The 17714-nt window shown below is 34.9% G+C and overlaps 1 protein-coding gene across 4 annotated transcripts in view; it reads left to right on the top strand.

Moving 5' to 3' along the window:
• The window catches only part of CCDC91 (coiled-coil domain containing 91), a 161852-nt gene extending 145255 nt beyond the window's left edge, over positions 1-16597 (top strand). For 3 of the 4 annotated variants that reach the window (XM_050915090.1, XM_050915087.1, XM_050915088.1), the window contains exon 13: positions 15423-16597. In XM_050915090.1, coding sequence (XP_050771047.1) covers positions 15423-15545 — 123 coding nt within the window. In that variant the 3' untranslated portion in view covers positions 15546-16597. Of the gene's footprint in view, positions 1-3519; positions 3567-15422 lie in introns of those variants that run through there. The other variant, XM_050915091.1, reaches the window with a different exon arrangement.
• Positions 16598-17714: the final 1117 nt, after the last annotated feature.

Genomic DNA, 17714 nt, shown 5'->3' with positions numbered 1-17714 from the left:
CTATATTTTAATATGACTTAGAACAAAATAGGGTGTCATTACCATTCTTGTTCCTGAATGTTTGGCTTGGCATTTGATGCAAGGCCTCAATTGCAGGCTGAAGTGCCAGCAGCTGAATCTGAAAACAAGACTGCGGTGGGCAAACTGAAGATTTAATTTCAGAAAGAGTGTTTATATTTTCCCTGGGGCCACATTAATGAGAGTCCAAACCCTAAATGTTACCACCAACACATTTTAACAGACCAGTTTCCCAGTTTTTAAAGTGTGGTGTCACCTTGAGTATTTTTCTTTTAACTTTTTCCCCTTCTTCTGACTTTAAAAGAAAAGCAATAAAGCTGTATCATTTTTGGCTGAATTCAATGTCATGTTTGGGGAACATGAAGTTCTGTGTAATGCAACAAAGTCGCATTTAAAAACATTTAATCCTGTCTTCTATTTCTGTATCAACTATTTTAATAATTCAGTTTTAAGTTACCAATGCAAAACTTCATGTTACTACAAAACACAACACCATCTTGTATATACATATGTGCTATAGGGGTCCACATATTGATGTCCTGAATCAGCCTGATGTCAGAACATCTGTGCCATGCCGAGGATGAACTTGTGACCAACAGGTCAGTGCCAAGAGAGACAGTAGTGATAGGGTCACTGAGAGTTCCTTAGCTCAGTTTCCTGCTCCCTCAGCTGGGCCTGTTTTGTGGCTTTAATAGGATTAAAGGAACATTTACATTGAGGCTTTAGGAGCATTTTCACACTGCTCCTTTACCCAACTCAAAGAGCAGTATAAATCCAAAGGATTAAATAAGAGATTTATGTAAAGTTGTAGTGTAAGATGAGTTGGTGCACCTGGCTCTCCTTTTTCTCCTCTATGAGTGAGGCATACTGAAGCAGTGTACTGCATGGGATACAGAAGCGAGCTTGGCATTTTTTCCTGAACTTTTAAGTCTCTATAAGCTTTGAAATTATTGTTTATAAGTATTAAAATGAAATGGTAGTTTCTGATGGAGGAATATAGTATTTCAATCTATAGATCCTGTTAGCCATTTTTCTTCAGAGGATCTTACGGCATTTTCTGCCACTTTTCAATACTGAAACATCATGCATTTAAGAGAATTTTTAATTTCCTGGAAATTATAGTACTCTGTCTTTAAAAATGGAAAGGGGAAAAAATACAATTCTCTGCCACTTAGACTCATTAAAATCCAAAGGAAATTGTTAAATAACCAAAATTATAATTTTCAAACTCCTTGAATAATCATTTATGCTGATGAAAGCAATTTAGTTGAAACTACATACATAATCTATCGTACGGTTTTTGCAATTACATTAGAGTAAAATTGCCAGAGTTTGAAATTCTTTAAGTTAAAACTGTTTCATATATCCTTTTGTGCCTCACTGTATAAAGCTACAAAGACCGAGATTATACCTGTACTCTCTAGTCAGGCAAGATTCCAGTTGAAACTGAAATCAAGTGGTGTTATTGCTGAGAAAATATTGTGCTATCAAAGCCAAAAGGGGAAAAAATAACAGGATGAATTATAATGTTCAACAGTGAGATGACTGGTTACTACACTATTTCAAAACTGCTTGTGATTTAGATGTATTGTGTTTTTAACCCAATGTGCATTACTATAATTACTGTAAGAGGTATATCAACTTTAGATTTGGTCTGCAGTCACATAATCATTCAGCTTGCTCTGTGGATATAGACTGTTCACATTAATAAAGATTTGCAGTGTGCAGTGTACTAATGTCACCCAGATGTATCCATCAGTGGATAGTGGTGTTGTTTTTCACATCATTAGGTAATTAAGCAACACCTGAGGTCCAAGGAAGTACAACATCTGTCATCCAGGGTCCCTCTATTCTGCAAATATTTGATAAGGAAACAGAAGAGACTTCCATATTTCTTTCTGTTGTCCATTAGGAAGGCTGTGTGTGACAGGAGGAAGTGATGCGTCCTTACACACCTCCTGTCCCCTGTAAGTGAGGCTCTCCTGTATTATTCCTGATTCATCCTTCAGTGTTATAATTGAACAGTATTTTGTACTGTACTTCTGGAAATCTGAGAATTATAACCAAATCATTTGTTTTGAGATTGGTCATTTTGTGTTCTATACAACTTTCTCAAATCTGTTTTGAGATTAAGTAGAGAAAAAATTCAAAGTTCTTAATTAGATGTGTGGAATTACTCATTTTTAATGCAACTCATGACTCTTGTCCATAAGCATTTTCATGAGAGCTTTAGATTGACTAAAAGAAGCTAATTAAAAAAAAAAACAGAAAAAACTATGGATCCTTGTGTATGAATGAACATGAATACCCTTATTTTACCATCCCAGTGAGAAAGTTAGGTCAGCTGAATTTTGAAGGTTAGACATTTAATATTCTATTAGACTGAATAAGTGAATGCTTTGAGGAGGAGAACTTGGTGAAGATTTTGTCATTCCTATTAAAATAAAACCTTTATTCATTTGCTGTCTTTTTCTTTCAAATTCATCTACATGCTTGCAACCAAATTTGTATTCCAATCATTTGTATTTCACTGACATTTCTTAATTCAGAATTTTTGAGTATGTATAATTAGCTATTTTGGTAACACAGCAACAGTTACAAATTTTCTTTTTTAAGTTAGTGTAATCCATGTTACTTTGTACTAGGTGCAAAGTTTAATCAGTTCAATATGATCAACTTGGATTAATTAAAACTAAGCAAATCATCTGCGATTTTATTTTCTTAGTCATAGGTCAGCTTCTTGGCTTTCTGTAAGTCCCTATTGTACCATTCTCTTGGCACCAAGGGGATCCTAAAGAGTCTTAGAAAGTTAATGATGGACGTGCTCAGCAAAGGCATTTTGGCATGCACCTGCAAGGCTGTCAAATTACAAGAGAGAAGAAGCAATTGTTCCACTCTGGTTGACATTACTGTGAGTTCTCAGTGCAAAGATCAGAAGTTGGGTCAAGGTCTCTTCCATCCCTGGATTTCTGTGATACCATTCTAATTACATTAGAATTGAGCCCAAAAGAGACAAGGATAGAATACAGAAGGCCCTTTTTCCATTGTGTGTCCATGACATGCAAGGACACTCTTGTGTCTCTGGATTTGTGTTGTGAAGATCCAAAACTCACATGTATCTTAATTAAAAAAAAAAAAAAAAAAAAAAAAGTTGCAGTCTGTAGAATTTCTCTGTCCATGTACGAGGATAGGATAAGCCTAGAGTAATTGCAAGGCCACCACAAAGTCCCATTACTTAACAGATTCTCTTGGCTGTACAGTTTTGAGAGGGAATTATTTTTTTTCTTTTGTTCACTGCACAAATAAAATGAGTAGATAACTTTGTGCATAAGGATGGTTTATTCTGTTCCTAAATGTGTTTTGCTACAGCTGAGGAATATTCAGAGTTCAGTGTTTGTTTGGTTTTTTTGTACTGCTTCTCATTTACACCCAAGTCCTTTTATGTGGAGATACTTTAACCTCAGTAGTTTTATCTGCTTACTTTTTTTGTTGGGTTTTTAGCTGGGGAATTAATGGAAACATTTCGGAACTGGTTATATGCAGAAATTTTCAAGCTATTTTTATCCCAAATCTTGCAGCTTCTTTGCTCTATTTTTCAGGTATGTATTTTTCTTTTACTGTTTTTACCCTTCTGCTGAACTTTGATTTTAAAAAGTAAATGGGAAAGTTGGCCTTACCCATACGTGTTTTGATGAATCTTTCCTATGATTATTTCCTGCAATTGGATTCCTGCAGCAAAGCTAGTGGGATCAAAATTTGAGACTTAATCAAGTTGTCTATGAAGCTAGAGAAACATGTAAAGTAGTAAATTTTTTTACCTACAGTAATAGTAAGATTAGATAGATGAAGCAACATGATGTGGTTTCCTGTTTACTTTTTGTATTCAAGTCAGTGTGAATGATAAAAAGACTAAGCAGTCTTTACCTATGCGTTAGAAATTTAGCAAGATGCTTCAATGACTTCTTATATATATATACACACTTAATATGCATATATGTTATTTTTCTGCTTTGGCTGCAGACTACTGACTCATTATTTGGTCAAGTGTTTTTTTCCCTTCCTTGCCCTCCCCCCTGCCCCACCCTGCTTAGCAACAGTTTCTTGTCTTTTTTTTTAATAATGTAAAATAAGGTATTGCCAAGGTAAAAAACCTACTATTCTATTTGTGGTTGTATGTCCTTGATGTTGTTGTTTCACTCCAAAGCCTTAATACAAATCTGCAACAGGAGAAGAAGCAGAATAGCTAGTCTAGTAACCAAAGGAAGCTGCCTTGGGGAATATACTATACTCGTGTTGTTGAGAAGTCTCCACTGGCTGGCAGTTGCAGAAGTAATTTGGAGTTGTGTAGAGCATAAAGCCTGCAGATTATGATGTTTGCTGGTGATGTTTTTCCTCCTCCTTTAGAGTCTTCTGCTTGTGGTGTTGTAAGTGATGACCTGTGGAGAGCCATGGGTACTCAATCTGTGTATGTTTTGAAACAAGGTGGTCTTTTCTTTGATGACATTGTTGTAGCTGCAGCTTTATGAAGTGTTTCTCCAGCAGCTGTCCTGAATTTTGCTGCAGTAGTTTGGCTTCAAATTCCAAACTGAGGTTTCCAGTAAAATGTGTCTCAGTGAAAAGCATTTGCAAAAGCTGCAATCCTCTCAATACTGAAGGAGAAGTCCATTATTAAGTGTGATCTCAAAAACGCCTATCTGAATAGTAGAAAATAAATTTTCTGTTCCCTGGACCTTAATGCTTAATTACTTATTTTAATGCATATATATGCTTACCACCGACTTAACGCTAAATTTATCACAGATTCACTGAAGGCTGATTTTCCTTGTTGAATTTCTTCGTGTGAATCCATCAACTTTAATCTACAATGGTAATTTTAGAAAGATATCTGTATTTCGTGTGGTATCATCTTTGCCTATACCTTCAAGTATATACTCTTTCATCCTGTCACATCTTATAATTAAAGTTTCATTAAAATGAAAACTGTTAAATCAAGTGTTCCTCAAAACTAAGAGGTAGGATTTTTCTCATGCTACTTCAGTATGTACTAAACTCCAGTGTGTTGTTAGGGGACACTTGCTTTAGAAATAGCTAGTGGCATATAGTATCACAATTTCACAGGAACCTTCAGATAATCATGATATAACTCCAGTCTCCTTGATAGCTAAGTAGAATAACTACAGTCTGACTCCTTATATTATCTGTAGTTTCAGCTTTGTATATAACATTGTTTTTCACCTCTCAGTCTAAAACAGTGATTCTCTGTGATGTGTATTATTAACCACCTGTTATATTTCTTCTTAGAGGCAAGGAAATTGTGCTCCTAGTGAATCTCCTATTAATGAAGAATCACATTAGAGATAGTTATTTAAAAAGCACTCATGGCAATGGAATAACAGTTACACAACTGTGGAAAGATTTACCCTATGGTTGCCCAGTCGTGCACATTATTAGGGTAGTTTTTTCAGTTTGTATCCACTGCAAACACTTATAATGCAATGATTATTTCTATTTTACATACTTATTCCCTGATAGTGTAAAATACATTCTCACAGTAATAAAAAATATTGTTCTTATTAATGCCTTTATTTGCTGTTTGCTTTTCAATTAGGCTTAATTAGTCCTGTTCTGTAGATATCATCTTAATACTGCAAGGCAATTCTGTGAGCATGACTCACCATGAGCCCATCAGATAACATATTTTTTTTATTTGGTTTGATAACAATAGCAATTTTTGTATGTGGGAAGATTGCTGTTGCTTTTAACCAAACATGCTTACCCTGGATTAATTTGGAACATGTATGCATACTAACAAATGAAGCAGATCTTTGGTACCAGATCTAGCACCCAACCCTGCAATCAGGGCTTTCCAGGAAGCATAGTCTGATAGTCTTCAGGCACTTTCCTGGAGAGATGGTAATTTGTGGTTATGAAGCTCCACAGAAGCCCTGTGTAATCTCTGCCAAGTCATTTGTAGCCATATTAAAACAGCATGTGATGGTGCCTAAGACTGACTTGGGTACTTAAAACAGTTCAAGATTAAAAAAAACCCCAAACTATTAAGAACTTCTACCGTCTATGAGGACTCAGGATCTGACAAGCCTGGATAGAAAGCAGTCTGAGTCGCTTACAATTCCTTTATTTAGGTGCTGTTGTATATCTCTAGCTCCTTCTTCCATATCGGAGGAGGTGATCTGATGAATTTGGCCCTTAGTTACGTTGTGATTAGTCTTCTGCTTTGTGCCTGCCTTGTGGGGACTGTAATCTAGTGTATATCAGACGCTATACAGACGCTTGCCAGAACCAAATGTTAACCATTTATCATTCAGAGATTTTGCAGACACTGCTGAGTTCCATGCTGGGTAGAATCAGATCTTGCTCAGGAAGACATACAGCATAGATTCACTCGCATGGCTCCATTTGTAAAACAAACATAATAGCATTCACAGAAGTATAATGAGAGTTAAGATGCTGAGTATCAACAGGGATAACATAAAAGTATTTTGAATAAATAGGGGAAGATCAGTATCTCTGTGATTTGTGTCCACCTCAAACAGTTTCTTGCTTTTTTTTTCGTTCTCACAACCAGTAGAAAATATCTTGCCCAGAGGAAAATATGAATTGGTCCTGTGTGGCATAACGTGGGAAGCTGGGTTTATTTGAAACCAGCCCAGTCTAAGCCAGCGTTACTCAGCCTGTAGTCTGTAAATCATTAGAAACAGTATGCAAAATAATTCCCTGTTCTACTCCTTTATTAATTCAAATATATGCATTTTTCATTTAATGTACAGGTACCAAATTTAATTGTTTTGTTATTTATTTTAGTAGTGGAACTGATCTTTACTTTCCTAATTTTTAAGTAGTCTATTTAATACTCTTCAATCATTAAACAAGGGAAGGCTACAAGGTGGTGATGTAGGTTGTTGGTTTTTTTTTTTTTATTTAGAAAGAGAAGCAGGGCATATTGACACTGAAGATAGCGTGTGTTTTAGTAGAGATTTCCTCATAAGATGGAACCACAAATGGCAGAGTGCACTTTGTTTCAATGCCTGTAAATAGAAGTGAATTTTAACAACTTCACAATTCCCTGTAGCTTTCATGTCAGCATTATAAAATCCTATGATCTTGGAAAGAACAGTCAAAGGCTGTGCATATCAGTAGATGCACAGTGGAATTTCACTCCTCAACAGTGAGGAGGAAGGGAAATATCAGTATTAAAAAAATCTGACTTCCTTCTTATATTTAATCAGCATTTTCCATTTGTCTGATATTAAGCCATAAGACAGACACTTGTTTTCTACAAATTCAACAAGTTTTTGCAAAAGCTTTTGTTTTGGAAACTTTAAAAATCAATGAGATTTCTGCCCACATAATATACGTGGGTGACTTTAATAGTGGGAGAAGCCCTACTGTGGTCAAAGTTTTGCCTGCATCCAAAAGTTTGCAGCTTCAGGACTTCAATTTGTAAGATTACACAAGTGCATTTCATTGTATAAGATATTCAGATGCTTAAGTACTGTTTGCCTATATTTCTGTATGTTTGTCTTAAGTATGCTGAATCTGATTGCTAGACTAATCAGCAATTATAGCAGCAATTATGGTAACTATATATTTAGTGTATGGCAATAGTCTATGAATAACTTGGTCAAGGAATCCTATGTTCCTAAACTGTTAAGTAGGTGGGTCACCCTAGAGGTTGCTCATGTGTTTCTGCACATAAATATTTCCATTATTATTTTTGTGGGTTTAGATAATGCCCATTTTTCACCTTCTACAGTAGTCTGAGCAGGTGCTGCAACTGTTTTTAGTTCCTTTATGCACTCAACTAGTTTCCTTGATTGAAAGCAAATTTCCTTCTCTTATTTATATGAAGGAAAGTTAGTATTTTCTTACATTCCTGTGTCCAGCTGGGAGACAGTGGAGATTCTGAGAGGTTTGACAGGGTGTTTTCCCACCACCTTCAGCAAACTAGGCAAATCTGTTTTAAAGATGTGTCCAACATATGGTATTATTTTAATGGTTTCACTGATCAAGTTCAGAGCATAAAATCCTTAAGGTTTAGAAGTTGCAGCATTATTTATTTAAGGAGAAAGAAACATTTTCACATGGCAATGTAATTTATTAAACATCACTCTTTCCTAGAGGTTCAGTCTTGAACACTGATGGCTTTCTAATGTGTAGCAGATACTGTATAAATTACAGCCATGAAGAACCTTGTTTTTATATACTTAGTAAGCATTATCAATAGTAGAAATTCACAGGTGGACAGACAAAAATGTCCTGTTCTGGGATTAACTCTAAAATAAGCTCTGCTACACATATGTACCATATGGATCTGTTTTCCTTCTCATCCATTACAGAAATGAGAGGAAGTAGTTCATTGTTTCCTCATCCAACTCACAGATTTGCAGGTTCCTCAAGGTAATAATTTTTTTATATGGTCTATTTAATGTGCTAGGGAATTTTTTAAAGCCTTCTGTTGAATCTATGGGGAGAAGTTCATGTTAGTGCACTGGGAAAGAGTTCTGAGCCCATAGTTTTACTAGAAAATATAATCATATAGCTGAACCTCTGCAACTATGGAATTTTTCAGAATCATGTCTGGCTCATTCACTAGTGTGGGTTAGTTGTGGGGAAAAATCCCAACAAAACCTATACATCATAAAAATTGTACCAAACAAACCCCTCATCTTTGACTTTTCCTCAAAGAGGGACATCTACCAATCAAAATATGAGAATACATTTATGAATCTGTAATTACACTGTAATGTTCTGCTGAACGCTGAGTTTGTTAGCCAATATCCAGTACAGTATATGAGAAGAATCCTAACACGAAGTTGCAATAGTCCATTTCAATGGATTATTGCGCACCGTGAATGGGGGTAGGAGGAGTCCGTGAAAGCTAAGGTTTTAATCATACAGGAAAACCCACAATTTTTCAGAAATAATTTTTTTCTAAAAATGTGTAGAAAGTGGCTACGGATTTCAAATGCAGTCGTTTGTTCACTTAGCACTGAAGTTCAGACCATTGTTCAGAAGGACCATAACTGTATTTTATAATGAAGACTGATGCTAAAATGATTTGAAGAAAATATTACATATTATTACAGATGTACATATAATTAGGCCAAACAGAAATACCTAAATGTGAATTCAATTGCAACATCAATGGTTGACTCTAACCAAGTGGTGGCGTTACATCTGGATTAACTGCTCCATAAGCAACCCAGTATATTTTTAACATCATATTATTGGCTATGTGGAATGAGTCCCTGCACAGAAGAATGAGTGCCACTGACAGAATTTTTTGGTAAATTATTTACGTGCATGAACAAATGAAGAGTCATAATAAGTTCTTCCTTATACTTAAGTATATTCCTGATTCCACTGATTTCAAAAGGAGTCGATTTTTTTCCTCTAGTCCTTAATTATTAAGTACATTAATATTTAGAAAAGCAGTCTTTCATCAGCAGCACTTTCGACTAGTGTTCTGTTCTCCATGGATATATCCATCTAAGTGTTCATCAAACAATGCTAAGTTAGAACTATAGAATAAAATGAAAAATTATTCCAGAGTCTTTTCATGGAAGAATGTAAGATCACTTTATTGTTAGTTTAGGCTTATATTAGTTTTCTGCAAAGAGGAGGACATTTAATGAAATAATGAAAAAATCATAATCTGAAGTATGTTTATTATCGTTCTTTAATTTATATTTACTGTTTTTTTAAAAAAAGTTATTTAGTTAGTAAATTCATATAATACAAAACCATATAGAAAAATAAGAAATAGAAATTAGTTATAGTTAGTTTGCAAACAGCGCATAGACAAAGCTTTGGTATATTTGTCAGTAATGAAAACACGTAGAGAAATGAAGACTAAATAAAAGAAGGTAAACTTTGACAAATATTACAACAAAATCTCGATTGCTTTTACCTACATTGTTAAAATGTCCCCATTCTACTGAACATTACTTAGAAAGGGGACAGGAAATATGTAGGATAGCTCATACTACTAGTCTTTTGAAAAAAATGTAATGATGCCATGATGATGTCTATAAATAATTACTTCTGGCTAATCAATATTCAACTTCAAAGAATTACCTTGGCAATGAATCCTATTCAACAGCTAACAAGCAGGTACTTGTAAACACTAAATAAATGGAAAGCCTTTATAGCAACCTCACTAATCTAGACCTGCCAAACTCTATCTTCAGAACACATTCTCTTACACATCAATCTCTGTGTTTTCAATTCCCCAAAACATTCATTTTGTATTTGAAATTTCCTGTCTTTGCATGAACATGATTTTCTTTGAGTGACAAGGATACTTTTCAGGATTTGAAGTCTCTTCCCACTGATTGCCCCTTTATGGATGAATATAAACATAGATATCACTGCGCTAGAATGTTTTCTTGATGTACTTCTTTGCATGAGTTTCATAAGAAATCATCAGGACTCAAAAGCTTTCTGATTTTATGATCTGTAAGGGAAACTGCCCTGCTTCATTAAATTATGATATGTTTATTTTTTATTTATTTTACAGTGTACATATGTGTGATCAACTATGAAAAATACCGGTAAAAAAAGTAAAATTAAAAACTTTTTACTCAACATCTTTGCTCTTATTTAATCTCTGGTCATTGTATTGGTTGAATCTCATAATACAAAGAAGATTGCAACTTTTACTTGTGTTAGTATTGCAGAGCCAGAATAGTGAGCTGAACTGCATTTGAATACATTAAACATCAGGTTATCATTTGAAGTACAGGTGAATTTTTCGATACATATCTGTAAAAATGTAGCTACCATTTTCTACAGCTACAAATATATTTGGTGTTGGAAAATGGTATTATCTGAGAAATAGTTTTGAAAAATACACTTTTAAACATCTTAATGTTTATACAAAAGGCAAAATTGAAGAGCCATATGTAACATTACTTTTGCTTTCTTCACTTTTCTGGGTGAACTTCAGGCCACAGTGAGATTAATAATGAACCATATCTGTACTATGGTGAGATCAGAATTTCATCCTTAAATCTTCAGTGCTAAACCTGAAATTATGTTTTCCATAGGATATTTTATTATTTACTAGTAATGGATAATATAATTCTGACATATAGTAGTTATTTATAGAGTTCTGACTGGGTTTCTCTTCTAGCAATTTGAAATGTTTAATGGGTTGGAGAATATTCAATAGAGAAAGCTAAGCACATATGCCATGAAAATATATCTATTTGCAGGTAGGTATTACAAGGGGAAAATACGGAGGATGTGCATGCTCCGTTATTTGCGTAAGAAATTATTTTCTACTTTGGGCATCGGCCATGTAGACTTTCATTCCATTTTACAGAAAATTTAAGCTGTATGATAAAAGCTAAGAAAATGTAGAGCTAAGAATAATTATTAACTTTGGTTTGAGCTATGGGTTTATGAAGTGATACAGGGGAAGATGGATTGACTTAAAGTAAAATAGAGCAGCCTGGGATGAAAGCAGTCACCTGGTGGCAGTATTCTGCACAGTTATGTGTGAGCCTTTCTTTTTATTTCCCAAGTCAAATTCTTGCATCCAGTGATAGTAGTTCTGCTGAGGCCTGTGCCTCCCTTCAGGGCATGCCTTGCATGGCTCAAAGGCGCATCATTCCGGGTGGTCTAGGGATATGACTGAGGCGGAACCCCACAGGGAGTCTCATCCAGTCATCTTTTGCCAGAAGGATAGTGGAGTCACACTTAGACCTCAAAAGTGGACTGAAGGTTTAAACAGAAGGGAAAAAACAGCAGTGAATGTCTTAGAATGTCCTGCAAGAATCAGCTCATTTTTGGACAATGAATGTCTCTCAATGATTGTGGGAATTTCAGGAGTGGTATAGACCCTATGGTGTTCAGGAACTGCTTTTCCAAATCTTATATCACCAGTTCCTCAGTAAGTTCCATACAAGTACATAGAGAGGCAACTTCTGGTTCTTTAAAGAAAAAAAAAAAATCTCTACAGAGTTAAAAAGATACTGTTGAGTAACTTAAAATAATGAAGTTCAGGAACATTGAAACTTTGAGCTAATTAAAGCTGGGCCAATAGGACACAATGTACGGAACTGGGAACTTTGAACTGGATAGATTTCATATGGTGGAAGAGAAACATTGATTAGTAATAACAACAGTGATGGTGTGATGTAGAAAATTTCCCTCTTGTGGTAGATCTGGACCAACATGGTGTATTTTTCAGAATCTATAGAATTAGAACAGTTGGGTTGGTTTGGTTGTGTGAATGCTCTGTCCCTAATACGTTATTCATACTGATTACATTTGCATATGAGTCACATTCAGTTTGAATTTGCCAGATGTCCATTTATGTTTGTTTAAATAATGAGATCATTCCATGAAGTGAACAAGACCTAAAAATATAGAGGGAAGACTGTTTAGAAAAACAAGATTTAAAATGCCTTACTTACATATTTTCACATCTCATGGTATATTATGCAAGCAGAAGCACAGCAGTGTTGAGGCACTGTTCAAAAAAATGTGTCCATTGCTAACACTTCATTAAACAATAAATTATATAACAAAGCTTCGTTGGATTTGTTTCTATCTCCCAGTCAATTTCTCCATTAATGGGAATGTTCTCCTTCTGAATACATTCAAATGTACCATTTTCAAAGCCAGCATAATTTTCCTACTTCTCGTTTTGTGTTATGTGAAGATCCCAAGTCTTTTCAGAATGTTTTGTCATTTACTGTAGCATGGACAAATTTTAAAATGTACTGCTCAAGGCAAAGCTTATACATAAACTGAGCGGACAAGGGGCAACTGAATTCTGAATTTTTATGTTATTGAATTTACATAAACTTTTAACAAGCAATAAACATTTCTTATGCACAAAGGGAGACTACCAACTAACCACTTGAGTTCAACAAAGACTCCTCAAATGTGTACTTAATTCATTTGAGACTTTCAAAATCTTTCTCAAGCCTGAAGAAATTCTGTTTTGTTCGTATTGCAGCCAATCACTACACACATTAAACATTTACATTAGTACTTGGTGAAATAAATTTAACTGTATACAATTTGAGATTGCTGCCTTGGTAAAGAAAGTTAACAGCAGCATATTAGAACACACATCTGGTGAGCTACTTTGATCTCTTTAAAGCAGAATCTGCAAGGAAAGGCTGCAAGAAAAGAAAATGGAGAGTTTAGCCAAAGCTCTTGGTCAAAGCTCAATAAAGAACTATCTAGGAGTACAGATGATATAATATGCAATAAAAGGAAACCATTGAAAATCAGTTTCGTGCTAAGCTCCTCCAAATGATATATCTACCAGAAGCATCAGAATTTGATGACATAATATGTTTAGAGAAAGAGGTTTCTCAAGTTCTTTCTTAAGAGGTAACAGATGATATTATGTGAATTGCACTGTATCTGCCCATTCCCCAGAGAAATATGGGTCACAAGCACAAAAACATCTGCAAGCTTCCCCATGCAAAATGTTCTTTGTATTTTGGACCAGAGGAGAGGAAGGAGGCAAGATACCTTTCAAATCAGAAGAAATGCACCATCACAACAGTGTGTTTATGTTGTTCATTTGTTCCAGACTGTCTTTTCTAGATACAGATTCTTTAGAGCTTAGTTTGCTGTTTCTAAGTCTTTCATTTTCTTGTCAGTAGCAGCTGTTACTTAAATATATCAAGAGCAGACTTTTCTGAAATTTATTTGAACTAGATCTGCTTTAAAATCCGTTGTAAATCAGTGGGCTAGGTTCACATCAGGCTATGTATGGAGCACTAATATCTGCTTTTGCTAAGAGAAGCAAAAATTTGCACAACAGCTGGAAATTTGCAGAAGTAGAAGTACAAGCAGACATATTACTGAAGGAGAGTTTTATGATTGTGTGGCTTCTAAAAAATATGTGTGTATTCTGCTTGTGACTAGATTTGACACATTCATCTCTGTTGAAACAAAATGCCAAAATATTCAAACTACCAGAGCCTGGTTTTGCATGTTAGAGGAACTTAAAGGAGCAGCAAAGCACAGGGTCATAAAGATGTTTTCCTTTGTGTATTCAATCACAGCACTGTAGCTATACCCTGAGTGCATTTTCAAAGTGAAGTGGGAACGTATCACTAACTTTGCCTTGTATTAATATTTTTAAAAGGGTATATCTGTTATAAAACAAAATGTCCTTTCAAGTGATTGTTAGCAACTAGCTGGACTGCTGAATGATGAGCATGTATGTGCAGAGAGATACCATAGGATCAGAATTTTTGTTGAAAGCTATAATTAAAGCTGTGAGTGCTAGATACATGAGGCACGATATATTTTTTGACAAAATATGGCCATTTGCAGATGATTGCCACCAGTCTGCTAGACTGGTTGCTCTAGTCTGCTAGGGCCACATGGCCTCACATTAGCATTTTGCTGGTGTTACAGAGTTCAAGACATTGCTTATGGACTTGTGCACAATGGTTTAACAGAAGTGTGGAGCTGGACTTCTTCCAAATTCCATTACTTCCTTTCTCTTGAATGGCATAACTTTTATGTCCTATTAGCCTTGTACTACTACCTTTCAGCCTCACCCTATGTTATTGTTATATGTGTATTTAGTTGAAATTGTGGGTGATTAAAGAGTAGTCAAGTTGAAAACATCTCTCAATTGTGATATTATTTGTTTGACATTTGAACTTTAAAATTCAAATGAAAGGAATTCTGCAGTGCATTTTATTTATTAATGTTATGCTATTAAGAAAATTCAAATACCTTTCAGTAAACCATTTTTTAATGTCATTTATATGACATAACCTACCAAGTCTTGTTATTGTGTTCTTATCTTTTCTGGTGAGAAAGAAAGGGCCGTTGTCTTTACTGCAAGTAAGTATATAGTTCACATTGTTTGACATTAGGGGACTCCAATAAAATGTTGGAATAAACAAAGTAGGCAGAAAATATTACCACTTTTCCTCTGGGAACTATTTAAACATGCTGCCACTTAAATTAACAGTAGACTTTGAATTTTTGAATATGCAGTTGTATGTAGTGTTCATTTTAAAGCAGAAGCAGAATCTTTCATAAAAGTAACAGCTGCAATTTTAAAAGATGCTGTGAGAATTTATCTAGTGTGGCAGCTAGGCTGTTTAGTTTTTTCAAATTTCTTGTGTAGAATCTGACAGCTGTTGGAAAGTTACTTTTAGCCTTATGTAAATTTTGTTTTGAAGAAACTCAAATACTTCATTAAAAAGTTGTTACTAAATTGCATGCATAGAAGTTACTTAGGCTCTTTTTGTTGTCGCATTTGGTTGTTGAATTTTTGTTGTTGAATTTTTGTTGTTGAATATGGTTGCATTTTTGCTGACAAACCCTGGCATTTATTTCCAGGTTTTCTTAAAGTTGATCTGTCTTTTTTATTATTATTATTTCAACAGCTTGATCAAGTTGTCCGTCAGAGAAATCTGCATAGTTTGGAACTTTTCCTCTCATGTGCACAGAAACAGTTAAGCATTTTATTAAAGGAAGAGCCAGCCACTACAGGAGAAAACAGAGACTGACATTCTCAGTACCGCTGATACAGTGTGATTTGTGAAGCTGCAAATCTCGATCCAGCAAATGATGAATATATTCTAATCTTTTGGGATTGTACCATTGATTCAAGATTGATCTGAAACTATGCTTGATAGAAGTATTTGTGGATGATGTTCTTTTATGTATTTATTTATTTAGCTACTATTATCAGATTGCAAATATGGGAGGGAAAAAATCCCTGGAAAAAATTATTTTTATTTATGATTTTTCTTTCATTATATTTTCTAGTAGCCCATGATTGAAGTTCTAGATAACTGCACCAATGATGAAAATGTTTCCCTGTTATGTCTGTTTTAAATTTGGATCATGTGTTGATGTAATTTATCAGTATATTTGATATTTTAAAAAATGGAGAAAAACATTTAATTGAATATAGATACAAATCCATCTCTATTTTCAAAGTATGTTCCTAAGTGCATTGCCTCAGGTGAGCCTGAGGAGCTTACTATTTCTTACTACTTTTGATGTATAACAGAAGAGTCAGTACTGAAACATAAGAGTGTTGACAGGCATTTCTTGAGTCATTTATAAACAACTCCAGCTCTAGTAATAGAAAAGTTTAAAAACTAAAAAGTGCATCTTTTTAGAGTAGTGCAAAACATTGCCATAACCGATGTATAGTATGTATTTTATTTCTATTTTACAAAGCTAGTTTGATTCCAAAAGTCATCTTCTCATGAAAATACGATTAATGTGACTAACCTCAGTTTCAGGAAGAAGATGTATGTAATTATGTGGAGACTGATACTGCACTGCCTCAGTGGAATTTCTGACAGAATAAGGAGTGCAATTTGCTGACCTCAGATGCCCTTTCTAAACCCACTGAAGGAAGTAGAAAAACTCCCCACTGACATTGGACTTTGGATCAAGTCATAGGTCTTTCTAGTCTTGCTAACAGCAGCATGGAGGGGAATTTCTGTGCCTATACTCTATTGATTGTCGATTTGGGGCCTTAGTTATAGAAGAGTTCTGAATGAAATAAGGGAAAATAAATGTTCATGCTTAGGAATGTAAATAAACTGAGAATGATATCTTTTATGGTGAGCTTGTGATTCAATGGGGGACTTATGGGCATTTTTTTGTGTGGTTCTTGTTATTCAGTGGTGTTTTGGTTTTTTTGTTTGGCTTTTTTTTTTGCGTCAGCAGTCACTTTCCATAAATTGCTTTTTTATAGCAATAAGGAAACACCAAATGGTTGCATATGTATTTGGCAGTACGAAATATGTATTGCAGAGGGTTTAGGTTTTTATTTAAATGTTTTTCTGTGCTTCATTTTTGTAATCAAAACCAAAGGTTTTGTCTTCTGTATGCAAAGGTTCACTGAAGAAGTAAATAATGCTGGTTTTACTAGATGATGACCAACCCTACAAATGGATGAAAATCCAGTCGTCTTTTTGATATTTCTTGATTGACTGATCAGTTTCCATTTCTTCTGGCAGACAAAAAAAATACTTTAGTGTTAATGAGTCACCTACTTATTTATCGTTCCTAAGCCAGTGAAATTCTTGTCTTTGTCAACTGCACGAAAGATGACACAGATGTCCACGTGGGGTTTTTTGGAAAGTAGAGGCAGTGTAAAGTGAAATTGATTGTCTAGTGCTGTCTCACAATCTATGTTTAATTGTGGAAATGTGATATGAGCAGATTCCTAGATCAACATTCTTGTTTTTATTTCTAGGCCTGTACATGGAATAGTATTCCTTTTTACTAAAGACCTCACAGTGTTCCCCATCAAAGCCAGAGCCTTAGCGGTATATCAGCATTCTCCTACTAAAGAATTTTGTATTCTGACTTGCAACAATATGTAAAAGCACTTGTTGGAGAAGCATATGATTGGAGTCAGTAAGATTTCACTGGCAACTATGGTGTATCTTTCCCATTAGAACATCATGTGTTGTTTAATCTCAGGTCTTGAATATTGTGATTGTCGCAGAGAAGTGTAGGTATTTTTTTCTTACCTTTGACAGTTTTAGTCCTTTAATCTTTCACTCTACCCTGCAAGCAAAACTGCGGAATTAGACCACAGACATACAAGATCAGATTGGGAGCTTGGATTACATTCAAAACTCCAAGTCTCAGAGAAGACATTTATTTATCCAGCAGAAAAAGACCTAACCAGTATGCAAGCTCTGGAG

The sequence above is a fragment of the Gymnogyps californianus genome, chromosome 1 (assembly GCF_018139145.2).
Source record: "Gymnogyps californianus isolate 813 chromosome 1, ASM1813914v2, whole genome shotgun sequence".
NCBI lineage: Eukaryota > Metazoa > Chordata > Aves > Accipitriformes > Cathartidae > Gymnogyps > Gymnogyps californianus.
The sequence above is the reverse complement of the archived record's forward strand: the minus strand, read 5'-3'. Positions and strand labels throughout refer to the sequence as shown.